General features: G+C 39.5%; 1 protein-coding gene across 2 annotated transcripts; it reads left to right on the top strand.

Annotated features, from left to right (window-relative positions):
• The first annotated feature begins 9,049 nt into the window (after positions 1–9,049).
• On the top strand, positions 9,050–14,748 carry erlec1 (endoplasmic reticulum lectin 1). Of its 2 annotated transcripts, none has more exons than XM_030748596.1 (14): positions 9,050–9,370; positions 9,505–9,609; positions 10,816–10,896; positions 11,061–11,138; positions 11,223–11,283; positions 11,382–11,422; positions 11,518–11,741; positions 12,322–12,463; positions 12,540–12,701; positions 12,784–12,843; positions 13,006–13,130; positions 13,281–13,358; positions 13,507–13,582; positions 14,137–14,748. In XM_030748596.1, the coding sequence occupies exons 1-14, from the start codon at positions 9,230–9,232 to the stop codon at positions 14,206–14,208; spliced, it is 1,446 nt and encodes a 481-aa protein (XP_030604456.1). In that variant the 5' UTR covers positions 9,050–9,229; the 3' UTR covers positions 14,209–14,748. The 2 variants fall into 2 exon arrangements, with proteins under 2 accessions (XP_030604456.1, XP_030604455.1); XM_030748595.1 differs by having other exon boundaries at positions 11,220–11,283.
• Positions 14,749–14,788: the final 40 nt, after the last annotated feature.

Genomic DNA, 14,788 nt, shown 5'->3' with positions numbered 1-14,788 from the left:
TTTTTGTAGAAATAAATATCCAGCTTCTATCGTCTATTATTCCCAGCATTCTTGGCTCTAATGTTTAAATATGCACCTTAAAGTAGAGCCCAACCGATATACTGGCGGTGCCGATATATAGGCCAATATTTGCTATTTGCTGGTATATCAGCATCAACAATTATAACAGCTGATTAATGAATATTTAAAAAGTAAAGAAGAGACAGGAAAAACTCCTTCAAACCATTTTATGGGCATAGATGTTGCATAGTTTGTCCACCAGAGGGCACTCTGCTACCTACCTGTTGGCAACACATTTGGAACTACAGTCAGCTGATCTGATATATATATATATATATATATATATATATATATATATATATATATATAGATAGATAGATAGATAGATAGATAGATAGATAGATAGATAGATAGATAGATAGATCTATCTATCTATCTATCTATCTATCTATCTATCTATAAATCGTCCAATATTGGTATTGGTCTTAAAAGTCCTATATCGGTCAGGCTCTACTTTATATTGAATTTTTTTTGTTTGTTTGTTTGTTTTTATTCATATAACACCAAATGTGAAAATGATCATGGCTTTCTGGCTTTTAGAAATCGTGCTGTAGACTAATTTTGCGACAGAATGCATTCCTGTCTGATTGCCACCATAAGATACAAAGTCACTGCCACTGGTGTGTTTTCTGTTTCCATCTCATTTGGCTTGGCTTTCTGTTGCTTCAGTATTTATGCTATGCTACGCTAAGCTAGTAATCTTCTGGCTCTTCTTTTGTGCCTCACATCAGTCTTGGAGGGAAATTTTAAACTATTAACTCACTGTATACACTAACTCAATAAAATTCATGTGCGCACATTCATCAGTGTAAAAGAGCTTTTGGCAAATAAAAAATACATAGGAAGAGGATATGTACGTGCTGAACAATCTATTTTATACTGCAGCAATATTAGAAAATATTCCTATCCTCACTTCAGGAATTAAATCTCATTGTAGTGAGCCAGCCAGCCTAAAACCCTATAAAGTCAAAATTACATCTTAAAAGCAGACAAATCCAGCACCTTGAAGGAGGGCATGATTAAAGCGTGTCCAAAAGTAAGGCTCTAATTTTCCTACAAAATTACCCGCTGTGAGCCACTTTCTGGAAGATTTAAGGCCTGGCAATTAACTTTGTGATGTAACACACCCTTCATTTGCTTTAGTATCAGACGAGTCTCTCAAAAGATAAGTTTAAGAAATAATAATCATGTAAAATACTTCCTAGGTAAAATAATAGCAAGTGAAATCAGTGAGATGGTCAGGGAGGCTGGAGTTTATTTTGGCAGCATATCTGTGCATCCCACCAGCACTGAGGGTGAGAAGCCAAGCAGTTGGCGGTGAGGGGAGCCCAGGTAAAAAAAAACTGAGGTTGCATCATTAATTTATCCCAGTTTACATTGTGGCAGAGAGTTCAAAGCTAGCTTTTTTTGGATCTCCTATATGTGTCTTTTCTCTTCCCTCTGGCCCTGACCGGCCTGGCCTTTTGGACACTGGAGGCAGGTGGAGTAGCAGGTCAGAGTAAGAAGAGGAAGCAGCATAGATCCTGCCAGTCACAAAGGGCCCAGAAGACTGAGTGGCCAGGCCCTGCAGGACAAACTGGCAGATGGCTGCCTCAGGATAATGACCAGGTGACATCTGCAGAGTGAACAAGCCATCAGGCTAACAGACTCACCTTGACCCACCAGGGAAGCCAAGCTGGCTCTTCTCCGCCTCCTCCTCCTCCTCCTGCAATTCCCTCAGGTTACACCCACAGCCCGAGAAGTATAACAGAAGTTTATTGATTTACTAAGTTTCTCGAGTCCCCCAAAAAAGAGGTGTGAGAATGTCCTGAAAAAAAAAAAACATTAACAGATTTTATGTGGGTGTTTGAAGTGAATTTTCTTTTATTCTCTAGAGACCGGACTGTGAGTAAATTAGCCTCTGAATCATTCAGCTTTTTTTTCTGCGATTCTAACCCAAACTTTATAACCATCAGATTGTCAGATAGACCAGGCTAAATGCAAAATAAAATATCTGTTTTTCCCTCTATTTTGCTTGACTCGTTGCTACTGATGAGTGATTTTTAAAAGGCAAAGCTCGCCTTGTCTAAAGACTAAGACATTGACTACGTGATGCTGTGCACAAAGGTCATCTTTTGACAGCGCTGAGATCACGAGAAGGTCAGATTCTCTATGCCATTTGGAAAAGAGGCAGTGTGATACCAACCTGCCAATATAATTCCGGCATGTCTTTTTCATCTCAGTGTTAACACCATACATTGTTTACTCAATAGTTTACTGTGGCTGCATGACTGCTGGAAAACTGAGGTTTGGAATAAAGTTAGGAGAAACTTTGAAGGGGCTGAAAAAGGAAGGTGTGTGCTCTTGAATGGAAATGAACTGAAAATAGCACCGCAGTCGCGACAGGTGTGTACACAGAGCACCAAAAAACAAGGCATCGTTTTTGTGTTTTTATATTCAAGTGACAAGAATTTCAGAAGAAAGCCAAAAACATTTAAAAGCATTTTGAGGAGACAATGAAAAAGTTGCAACACCACACTGGAATTAACAGAAAAACAACGGTACATGATGACATGCACTGTGGAAATTCTTGACTAGTAGATAGGAAGAGTGTGAGCATTAAGTGTAGTGGAGGAAAATGCTCTGCATAGTAAGTGCAATAATTATGTAATGCCTATATCATTTTGTAAAATCCATACAATTACATGTAGTTAGCCTTCTCTGAACTCAAGAGCAAGAAAGAGGGACCGTCTGTATGTTACTCGAAGTGGCCTTGTGTGCTCAATATTACATACAGACTCACTTTTTTAAATATTATTAACTTGCTGGTTTAATATGAATAAACTTATCACAAACAGTCGTTTTTTTGTTTCTTTTTTCTTTGTTGTAACAATGCATCTTGCAATAAATCTTATAGCATTGAAAAGCCTGTTTATTACCCCTTAAATTGGTGCCACATTTATAATGAAAATGCATTTGTGGGTTGCACCAATGAAAAACTTGCCAAATCTTCTCTGCCAATGCCAAACAGCTTATTCTGCTATTGACTCTTGTTTGGTGTTGTTTATTGAGTTGGATTGAAGTCTGAAGAAACAAGACATTTTGGCAATTTAACAATTTATTGATTTAACAAACAGGGACCTCATTAGCATGTGGAAGAGCCGTGCGCAGCCACAACAGCCTGGCACCACCTCCTCATGCGGGACACACACTGCTGTGGGATGGCATCCGATTCTTCAACCAGCATTTGTTGCAAGTCAGCCAGCGTGGATGAGCTGGTCACTCTGGCACAAACAGCACACCCAAGCTTATCCCACAAGTGCTCATTGGGGTTGAGGTCAGGACTGCAGGCAGGCCATCCCATCCTCTCCACTCCCAAATTCTGGAGGTAGTCTCTGATAAACCCCACTCTGTCGGGGCAAGCATTGCCATCTTGGAGGATAGAGTTCGGCCACAGACTGTGGAGCTATGGGATTGCCACTGGTTGCAGAATTTCCATGAGATTTCCTCCAATGATGACAAGCCTGATTCTCAGCACCTGGGGTACCAGAAGCAGAATAAGCTGTTTTGCACTGGCAGAGAAGATTTGGAAAGTTTCACTCAACCAAACGCAAATTTCCTTCCTCTTTGTGCTCAGTTTATTTATTATTGTTGGAACTTGTTTTTCAGGACCTCGTTATCTTCTGTAAGTTGCCTTTGCTTGTTTTGTCTGAATGCTCTACACAGCCAAGCAGTAGACAGTTAACTCATACATAATATGAAAGAAGCCATCATCTCTCACATATCTCAGCCAATTAAACCTATCTGCAGTTCAAACTGGTGCCAATGAAATCTTGTGACTGCGTTCAAATGATGATAGATTGTGTGGCGTTTGCTTGAATCAATTACACAAGAGCGGGGTGAATATAAATGACTTAGTGAATGCAGTGCATACTGTACTTCAGCGGGATAAAAAACTGTGTTGGGAAAGCAATGTCTTCGTTTACTCTGTAAATAGCTTATGTGGGCTGTTGTGGACTGTTAAAGTGATCTTTCCCAGATATGATAATTTAGAGGAATCAATAAAATATGCAGAATCTGCCATCCAATATTTCACAAGTCTTATTTGCTTGGAGCAGGCAAAGTTTTGTCATCATCTGAGTTAAAAAAAAAAAAAAGTTTATTGTAATAAATAAATTATTAAGTAATTGTAGAGAGTCCTCTTGTTAAACACATGCTTGCTTACTAATCCTGCTCCTATTACACCCAATTTCTAGCAGCTGACGTGCTGATATTGATCAAATATCCACCAAATCCATGTTTCTGTTCTCCATCCAGTCAGTCGAGAGCTCTGTTCCACACCTTGCCATTTTTGTGCTGTTCCCTGTCAAACTGTGGAGAGACACTAAATGACTTTCACTCTCAAAGTCTTCCTAGCTTCACTAAGCTCTCCTAGCTTATGCACACTGCTTAGGATGCATTTTCAAGCAGCTAACCCACTTTCTGCTCTTCCTTATAGACAAAAGGGACACTTCTGGGGTTTCACTGACTTTTGTATTCAAGTGTGGCATCACAAGACTCTCTCCAACAGCTTAAAGTCTCAGACAATGAGGTGTTATAACGGTATTTACATAAAAATCCATGGTCACCTTTTAAGAATGGTCATGGTGCACAGGCTGTTTTAGTTGTGATGAAGACGTTTTCCCAGGCTGGGGGCTTTCTGAAAGAAAAGGCTGTAGATACAAAATATAACATCAAAATAAAGACCAAAGCCCAAATTTATATTCTCATAAGGACCTGGTCAACCCACTAACACAAATACGCATCCTGTTATTCCAGTTTATACTGTATGCATTTTAATTCTGGGATCTTTTTCTTTTCTTATCTAGGAGTTGATCCTCAGTCTTGAATCAATAAGTGAGGACCAGCTCTGTGAGTATTTGGATCCTATCCAGACCCATCCAAACAAAAATACTCTCTCATTACCTTCTCTGCGGGGAGGTGCAGAGCAGCACTCTGATCCGCTGGCATGCTTAAATCCATCTCTTTCATGTGTCACTGACTTGTTGTTTTGCGTCTTTGCAGAATTTGAGTAGTAACCCCTTACAAGATTTCTTTAACCTGGTGCACAGTGTTTGAGTTTGATGAAAGCGCAACAGGTGCGTGAGTGACAACTGTGTCCATGCAGATTTGACAGAATTAGGAGAGTTTACTCAATCATGCTTTAAAGGGAATATCAAGACTTCTGACACTACAATCCTGACACTGGTAAACAGGCCTGCCAGTTTATTGAAGAGTCTCCAAAAATGATCATTTTGACGCTTACAGTTTTTTTTTTTTCCTTCATTCCAAACATCTCCACAAATAAGTCCAAGGGACTCATATAAGAATCATTCATTTTATGTGCAGCATTAAAAAAAAAATAGCACAATCAATGTTAAAATACAAAATTATCAAGCGAGTTGTGAGGAATTAGTCTGTAGAAAAATATAATTAAGATCTCATTAATAAATATATGTTGCTTTTGGCTGAAAGGTATTCTCTGTTAGTGCCTCTCCTCATTATTGACAGCTCTGCTCTGCTCCACTCTGTGTTTAGGGGAAGACCTTACAAAAATATGGTGAAACAGAGAGCAGAGCACATGAAATAAACTCCATCCATAAATTTTCTTCCATTTATCCTTTTCAGGGTTTTGTATGTGTTTGTGTGTGTGTGTGTGTGTGTGTGTGTGTTAAGGGGGGTGGCTATCTCAGCTCTCATAGGGCAAAAGGTAAGGTACACCAGGGTACAGGTCACCAGCCTGTCACAGAGAGACAGACAACCATTCACTCATTTAGAATCACCAATTAACCTAACCCCGCTAACTGCATGTCTTTGGACTGCAGGAGGAAACCCAGAGAAAATCCACACAAACACAGGGAGAATATGCAAACTCCACACAGAAAGGTCCTGTTCACATGGTGTATTTGAACCCAGGACCTTCTTGCTGTGAGGTAACAGTGCTGACCACCACGCCACCATGAAACAACAGCAAAAAAGATTCACAAACTGAAGTGAAATGAAACAACTGCACAAACAGTGCAACTTTAGTCTCTGGTTGATCAAATCCTACCAGGATATAGCACATGATAAATCCATTATTTCAGACTACTTGTAAAACAGTGCAATGTTTAACATTAAGTTCTTACTAAGTCAGCTCTAATCTAACTGATACCATGTTAAAGAAGTCAGCAGTGTGGCTGAATTTTGTTAGATAGCCAAAATGTTGGGCTCAAACTTGCAAGTAGCAGCATGCATACCACAGCTTTACCTCATGACATATCATCTGAAAACTGTGCCAACTTTCATATTAAAGGCCTGAGGCTTTGAGTGTGAACATATCAGAATTGGAATATTTCAATATATTTGGTCTAATAATTGTTTTATAAGAGCATCTGTCAGGAGACGCAGCTACACCCAGACCAAATTGAATGTGAAGTTTCTTCTCTGATCCAAATGGAAATTTTCTATCATGTTTTGTGGAATTTATTGCACAGGTCATGAGATCCGCTAGCATTTCTCCTCAGTCGTTCTTTTAATGGGACCAGCAGTTGAAAGAAATCATGTAAACATGGACAGGTGCACACTGGTTTGCTCCGAGCCTGTAGACACATGTTGCTACGAAACGTGTGTGTGTGTATATACATATATATATATATATATATATATATATATATATATATATATATATATATATATATATATTTGTGTGTGTGTGTGTGTGTGTGTGTGTGTGTGTGTGTGTGTGTGTGTGTGCTTACATACATTGTGTGTGTGAAAAAAAAAATCCCTGACTTTGGCATATGCCTTTGTTCAAGCTACCATAGCAGCAGTCACTGCACTAGTAACTTACAAAAGAAGTTCAACATGTGCGCGTTACACAAATCAATACTGAATTTCATTAGAAAAATCAAGCAAAAGTGCCAGTATTGATTTGATGCCTGACATATTCTATGTATATTTTTAGGTGACAGCTCAGGAGATATCTTAATCTTTGTTCGAGACCTTCAAATGCCAAGATTCATTTCTCTCTGCTCCCTTTGGAATGATGTTATTATGGTTGGGGAGATGACAGTTGTATCAATTATGCAAAAGGTGAGGGTGTATGGAAGGGATCTATGCAAATCATGTTCACCCCACAGATGACAGTGAAATAAATGAAAATCCTCATTTCAAAGTGGTGAGTTCAGCTAAGTTCCCACCAGTTAGGCTCCTGCAAAGTCTGTTAATGTAAATCTATCTATCTATCTATCTATCTATCTATCTATCTATCTATCTATCTATCTATCTATCTATCTATCTATCTATCTATCTATCTATCTATCTATCTATCTATCTATCTATCTATCTATCTATGATAGGAGCTCATAAATATTTCCATACCTATACTGTATGAACACAGGAGACTTGTACTCATATACAGGTCTGAGTATAAGCTCTCTCTATATATATGTAAGCAGAGGAGAGTGGTTTCAGAAGCTGGATGATCCACTGGCATGTTTTCTTGTGTGTATCCTTCCCTGTTCCTCTATATCCTAATCCTCTACCTCTTTGTCTCAAAATCTCTGTTCCTTCCTGCTTCCTTCCTCCTTGCTCACACACTGGACATTCTCACAACAACAGCTCCACCAACAGGTGAAAACATGCCAGTCTCAAGCTGTCCAAGGCAATGTGCAGTTACAGCCTGACTCTGAAATGCAGCACCACGCATTTCCAGGGTCTGTGTTTTAAATTTCATGTTAACTGTGAGATGTTTTCAGATGAACTCTTCAAGCGGAGGAAGACTATCTATCATCTTTCAACAGGCAGCAATGCCAACTCAGCAGAATCAAAGGATTACAGGACACTGCACTTTGGGACAGAGCTGCTTCAGTCATTCCTTCCATAAGTTAACTAAAATACTGTCTGTGAAATGCTCAGTAAACGAGCTTCTCAACATTTTACTCTCCAGTGGATGTCTCCATACTGTCTTTCATCTTCAGTCCTGCATAGAGTCGCAATTAAAAATAATTGAGAGACCTTACAAACCTCAAATTAAATTTCCAAAACCTTTCACTGGGAGGCAGCAGTGAGGCAAAGAGCGTATATCTTGCAGAGATCCATGATCCCCAGACAACACAGACAAATCTGAAGGACAGTGTGATATATTTAAAGCACTGCTGCACCACATTAGAATGCATTTATTTTCAATGTGTAAATGAAACACATTAGGCATGAATGGATATCTGTTTCAAGATAACTGCCCTGCTCATGTTCACCAGCATGATTCCACATCATAAGCTTATAAGAAATATATAGATATAGCTCCTAATGGTTCATAAAATGACTTGCTATTCAAACATCATAAAGAAGCCAGCTCATCTTCTTGCGAAAGACAAGATTCAGATTTTACTGCTCATAAATGCCTTATTGTCCATTTATATGATTTTTGCTTTAAGGTTCAACAAAAATCATGTTATTCCACAAAACTGCAAAGCATCAGTGAGAATTTTATGAGCTTCAATAAAATTGCAAATCAAATGTATTTGGTCTTGCACTGAATATAAAACATAATATCATGTTTTACAGTGACTTTGTAGTCCTAGTTTGAGCTCTGCTTCACAGGGCTCATACAAGGACTGCTTCAATGACTGCTTCGTTTCACAGTGAGTGCCTGATCAATTTACATTACCTCACTATTAAGAAGAGTTTAGAGACATTAATGCAGGTGTTAATCGACTTTATTTTAATGTGGATAATAGACTGGGATGTAGGAATATTTTAAGAGGGTTTAGGTATATTTGAAGTTGCGTTATGGTCTTGGGACAGTAGAGACAATGGTACAGCAACAAACAAAAACTTAATATAACTGTTGTTTAAGAAAGAAAGAAAGAAATGGAAACTTCTGCTGTCATTTCTATCACCGCCAGGTGGCGCTGCTTCTATTTCAGCCCGAAGCGCAGCCGGAACACGACGTGGCAGTTTACTTCCTGTTTTTTTTTTTTTTTTTTTTTATAACTGTATTGACATCCGTCTCACACGATCGTGTCATATCTTACAGCTGTTAAACAGACTTGCTCAGCCTTTGTAGCAGCTTTTAATTCATTTCTCCCGCAGCTGCTGGTGTGCGGTGAGGAGGCTGTTGCCTTACATGAAGAGCGGGCTGTAGGAGCTCAGCAGCCGGAGAGGAGAGATGATGACCGGGCTGCTGTTGGCGTTTCTCTGGGGGCTGCTGGAGGTCTGCAGCGGCGTTTCAGCCAACAGGGGAGGGTATCCCTCATTTACCGATGAAATCCCTTTCAAAATCACCTGGCCGGGCGCTGAATTTACGCTGGTATGTCTCCTCTTTTAGTGTCACCTTTTTATGAGGAACTCATTTGCTGTAGCAGGGTCAGGAGACGTTGCTGTCACTTTACGGTGTAGATTTTCTAAGAGGTCTTTCTCTGTCCTTCACACTCTCATGTACAGCCAACTTCAGGTGCACCTTACAGTGAGGAAGACTTTGTCATCATGACAACAACTGAGAAGGAGAAGTACAAATGTCTCCTCCCTTCACTGACCACTGGAGAGGAGGTGAGCACTTCTGACAGCTTCTGGGGATGGCAATGAGATTTATGAGTGCTGGTGACTGGATTAGTATTTGCCCTAACACAGCTAGGCATGGACATCTTTTGAAATTATTCCTTTTTGTGTTGTTTCTGCACAAGTGCTCATAATCTCACTGCAGATGTTTGGGGAAAGAGTAATTGTAATATAGTTAAAAAAAAACTGTGTGAACCCTTTAGATTTCTGCGTTAAATATGGTGAAGACAATCTGAGTAAAGTAGTAGCACACAAGCAGCTGTACTTTTCACGTCTTTATTAAATGCTCAGTGCATGTTTAAAAAACAAAACAAAAAAAAAACAGTAATCTAACGTGTGCTCACGATTTCATGTGAAAACCAAAGTTATTAATAGAATGTGATCAAATTAGAAAATTACATTTGGCACAAACTAAACACGGCTAGGAGCTGAGCCTGGTGTCAAAATGTAGGTATAAAGGAGGCTTATATGACCAGATTCTGAAGCATGAAGCAGGTGTAAAATTGATTTGTGTTTAACTGAGCTTGAATGTGTTTTTCAGCCCAATTTTATGTGGCTTGCTCCTGTACTTCCCAGGTTAATTGTTAATTAAAAGTTAATTAAGAAGTGCAACATTTCCACCCACCCCTATGTACCTTGTGGACCTGTGACTCGGAAAATTTTCATATTATGACAATAAAATTTGCATGGTTTCCCTAAACATATTACATGCCATAATTACAGTAACCTTCATATATCATTATAGAGATACATTAAGCTGGGAAATGTTGCTAAAACATTTCTGTTTGTCTATGATTATGACATGAATGAAGATCAAACCACATTTTATGCGTTCATTTGGATTTATGTAATAGAAAGGCATCCTAAATCAACAGTTAAAAAAAAAAGATTGTGGGATGTGACAGTAGCAAAGTTCCCAGTGGGGCTCAGTGGAAGATTAAAAAAAAAAAAAAAAACTTGATCTGCATAGAAACCTTTTAAGTTTCATTTTCCTTCACTTCATTTGTTGTAAATTTAGTATGTTTTGGAAACAGGTCTCTCTTGCAAATGAGACACTGGGTCTCAATGGGATTACCTGTATAAATAAAGGTTTAAATAAAAAATAAAAAAATAAAATTTCTCAGAATTAAAAAAAAAAAGAGGTGTGTTATCTCTCTCACCCTTGTTGCATTTGTTTGGTGCCGCTCAATGTCTCAGGATGACGATAAGGAGTACGGCGGGCCCGAGCCGGGCGAACTGCTCGAGCCGTTGTTCAAACGAAGCAGCTGCTCCTACAGGGTGAGATGTTTCTGTTTTCAGCTCATTTCCCTCAGCAGTGAGACTGAAACTCTCTTCAGTTAGAAGTCACAGTCATGCTTTATTAGCAAAGCGTAACAAAAATAACATTGTTCCAGTGCATTGCTGAGGGTGTCTGAACACTCACAATATTCCTATCAATGCAGATTGAATCATACTGGACGTATGAAGTATGTCATGGAAAGCATGTGAGGCAGTACCATGAAGAGAAGGAGACTTCTCAGGTCAGTTATTTAAAATATTTTTAGATGATATGAATGAGAAGTCTGCACTCTTTTCAGTTTGCTAATCTTGTGTTTCCACAGAAGATTAGTGTACAAGAGTACTTCTTGGGAAATATGGTGCAGAAGAGCCATTCAGCAGAGACAGGTGAGTTTTTTATATAATAAATTAAATTAATACTGCTGTTTTTTTCTATTTTTCATTCAGTGTTAATCATGTTTGTCATTTCTTTCTCCTTCTTTCAGACCAAGTTGATAAGACAGACATCAAACCATCAGAAACCAAAGCAAGTATTATATTGAATAACCAACCAAATCTGCCAGTCTAGTTTTTCATATCTTACATCTGTATTGTTGCCTTCCCCTTTTCCACTACCGTTAGGTGCCCACTAAGAATATTGAAGGCCAACTGACTCCGTACTTCTCAGTGGAGATGGGAAATGGGACTCCGTGTTTGCTGAAACAGAACTACCCTCGTTCCACATCTGTGTTGTACGTCTGCCATCCAGAGGCCAAGCACGAGATCTTGTCTGTCGCTGAGGTCACCACCTGCGAATATGAGGTGGTGGTGCTGACACCTCTGCTTTGTGCACACCCAAAATACAGGTAGACCTGTCATGATTACTACATTTCAGTGCAGCACTTAAAAGAATACGCATCAATATTACAGCATAAATTCCAAAGTGGCGCTATGTGAATACCCATATTCAGTTTTCTTTTAACTTGTGATCCTGTCTTTTGTGTAGTTTTTAACCTTATTGGGCTATTTAATGTTGCCATATTGTATTTTATTGAGCTATTCTACCGTATTTAAGCTATTTTGTTCTAGCTTCTTTCTATAGCTGTTCTGATGCAAGGATTTGTGTCTCCTCCTGGTCTTGAACCAGGGATTTTTAGCATGTTAGGTGAATGTGTTGACCCACTATACTATGGAGCCACTGAGCTGCTTTGCATAGGTTATTTTTTTATTGTTTTGGCTGCTGTAACTCAGTGAAGTATAGCTTGTTTTTAAAGCAGAATGCAATGATTTGCCAATCAATTTAACCTTATATTTAACTAAAAATAGTATAAAGAGAACATTTTAAAGGGTAAGAAAACTTCAAACTGAGCCTTTATTTTTCAAAAATATCCCAATGAATGTTCTCAACTTCACCTGCTCACACCACTTGTTATATATTCCTTGCAGGTTCAAATCCTCTCCAGTGAACGCCATCTTCTGCCAGGCTCTGGCGGGCTCACCTCTGCGGCCTCAGCGGCTCGCCCAGTTGGACAAGGAGCAAGAGGAGCAGCTTAAACCACCTTTCGGCGCCACCTCTGAGGCCAGAGAGGTAAGACGTGCGCAGAAAAGTGATGATTGCCTGAGCACGTGAAACGTGGCTTATTTGCATTTGTGACATGTCACAGGAGGAGACATCAGCAGTTAGAGAAGAAGCCTTCACCTCCACCCACAAACCCATGACTGTCGGAGGGCAGTCTCAGGTCACTGTCGGTACCACGCACATCTCTCGCTTGACAGATGACCAGCTAATTAAGGAGTTCCTGAGTGGCTCGTACTGTCTGCATGGGGTGAGGCGTATTTGTGTTAAAGCTGCGCTTCGATTTGTAAAGTGTTCAGTGATGACTAATCATCTTAACGTGTGTGTTTCAGGGGGTAGGATGGTGGAAATATGAATTCTGTTATGGAAGGCATGTCCATCAGTACCATGAGGTAAGGAAGTATATTCAAGAGTTATTAATGTGGAAAAATGTGGTGAATAATTTCAATAACAACAGATGCACTTCTAGTATCCTTTTAGACTATAAACTAGCTATAAGGCAGTAACCAACAACACTTTCATTATCACCCAGATTTTTTTTCCTTGTGTTGCAGGATAAAGAGCAAGGGAAAAACATTGTGGTGGTGGGGAACTGGAATGCAGAGGAGCACATTGACTGGGCCAAGAAGAACGTCGCCCGATCCTACCAGCTCAGGGATGACGGAGTGCAGAAAGTCAAGTAGGCCATTTAGATTTTTGATCCCTCATCACTATAAACAGATACAAAAATATTCATCCACTACTTTCGTATCCTGGCTACATCGGCAAACCCTAAACAAACTAGATGCAAATGAAACTGAGTTTTTTTTTTTTCTTTACTCCACGATAGGTTGGTTTCCCACTTCTATGGCCACGGTGATGTGTGTGACCTGACAGGGAAGCCCAGGCAGGTCATCGTCAAGCTCAAGTAAGCGAACAGTTACTGTGGGGGGGGGGGGAACCACAGCAGCAGCCAACAGTTTAGTGTCACTGCCCTGAGTCGAAACATGAGTAAGACAAAGTTGTTGGTGTTTCCCATTTTGATTCACTCATATCATTTATGTTCTCTCTGTCAGATGTAAGGAGTCCGAGTCTCCCCATGCTGTCACTGTCTATATGCTGGAGCCTCAGACTTGTCAGTATATCCTTGGGGTAAGTTTACATTTAACATCTGAGTGGCACTCAGTACAAAAACAGAATGCATTATTTTTAGTAACATTATGTAAGTTCAATGCAGAATCTTAGTTGTTTTGAAGACTACATAAAAGTGAGAATTATTTCAAACCATAACCAGTTTATTACTAGTTTACATCAGTTTTATGGATAAAGACAAGGCAGAAACAGCAGATTGTTTAATGACACGGATACAATTGTTTTAAATGAGCCAATCTTGGTGTTATTTTGTTCCACTTGCACTTTTTCTCTGTAGCAAGTTAAAATATATAACTTGGAAAAAAATTTATGGCAGATTTCTTTAATTGGGGGATGATTGTAAACATGCATTGATACTTACAAAGATGCACAGTTCCTCCCATAGATAAGACAAATTGGCTCATGCTGTCAGTTTTGGCCATGTAACATTTGTTTGGCTCCCAAAGATACTGTCAAAGGAAAGAGTGGAAAGCAAGAAACACTGATCTAATATCTAACTATTCTAGCTGTGTGCAGGCACATCAGCCTAAATGACTAATTTTTTTTTCCCTTAGGTTGAGTCTCCAGTCATATGCAGGATTCTCGACACCGCTGATGAATACGGACTTCTGTCAATCTCCAGTTAAACTGACATTAAACGGCAGCGGCGCACAGAGGTCATAAAGGATGAGGACACTTAGTAAACAAGATGCCCTTAAGACTGCGCTACAACCCAAAACTGAGGATAAACTTGATCCTGAGGCTGGACCTCATGTAGCCCAGGAGCACAGGCCCAGCCCATGCCCCTGACCTGTGCAGTGGATGATGATGATGATGATACATCAGCCAAATCTAACTTGATTCAGAGTCAGGCAGTGGAGTCATTGCCTGAATTTCACATCTATGCTTCTCTTTGTGATGATTGATTGCAAGCAAAGGGATGACGAATCATCAGGGGGATTAACAATATTCACGGTAGTTTTATTGTCTGTATGTATGTATGTGTATGTGTGTGTGATATGAAATGATTAGCTGCTTGACTGTGGCACTTTTTACTTGTAGATATGGGGGGGGTCTAAAAATGCTTTGCGGCAAAGAGACTGTGCTGTGTGAGTGTAACTTATGCATTAGAGATTGCTGTGGCATAACAATAAAATTGAGTGTTTGATTAAAGGTTGTAGGATGTACAGAATGTGTGTAGGTTCATTTAAGAGGTATTGTGTGGTT

This window comes from Archocentrus centrarchus, chromosome 15, assembly GCF_007364275.1.
Source record: "Archocentrus centrarchus isolate MPI-CPG fArcCen1 chromosome 15, fArcCen1, whole genome shotgun sequence".
Taxonomy (NCBI): Eukaryota; Metazoa; Chordata; class Actinopteri; order Cichliformes; family Cichlidae; genus Archocentrus; species Archocentrus centrarchus.
Note: the sequence above shows the minus strand (reverse complement) of the source record. Positions and strands in the feature narration are given on the sequence as shown.

Bases quoted from the DNA above. Each gene is read 5' to 3' on its own strand.
- erlec1 (XM_030748595.1), top strand. From the start codon at position 9,230: ATGATGACCGGGCTGCTGTTGGCGTTTCTCTGGGGGCTGCTGGAGGTC. The intron at 11,423-11,517 runs GCAAGTATTATA...CACTACCGTTAG, and splicing joins TCAAACCATCAGAAACCAAA to GTGCCCACTAAGAATATTGA. The intron at 12,844-13,005 runs GTAAGGAAGTAT...CTTGTGTTGCAG, and splicing joins ATGTCCATCAGTACCATGAG to GATAAAGAGCAAGGGAAAAA.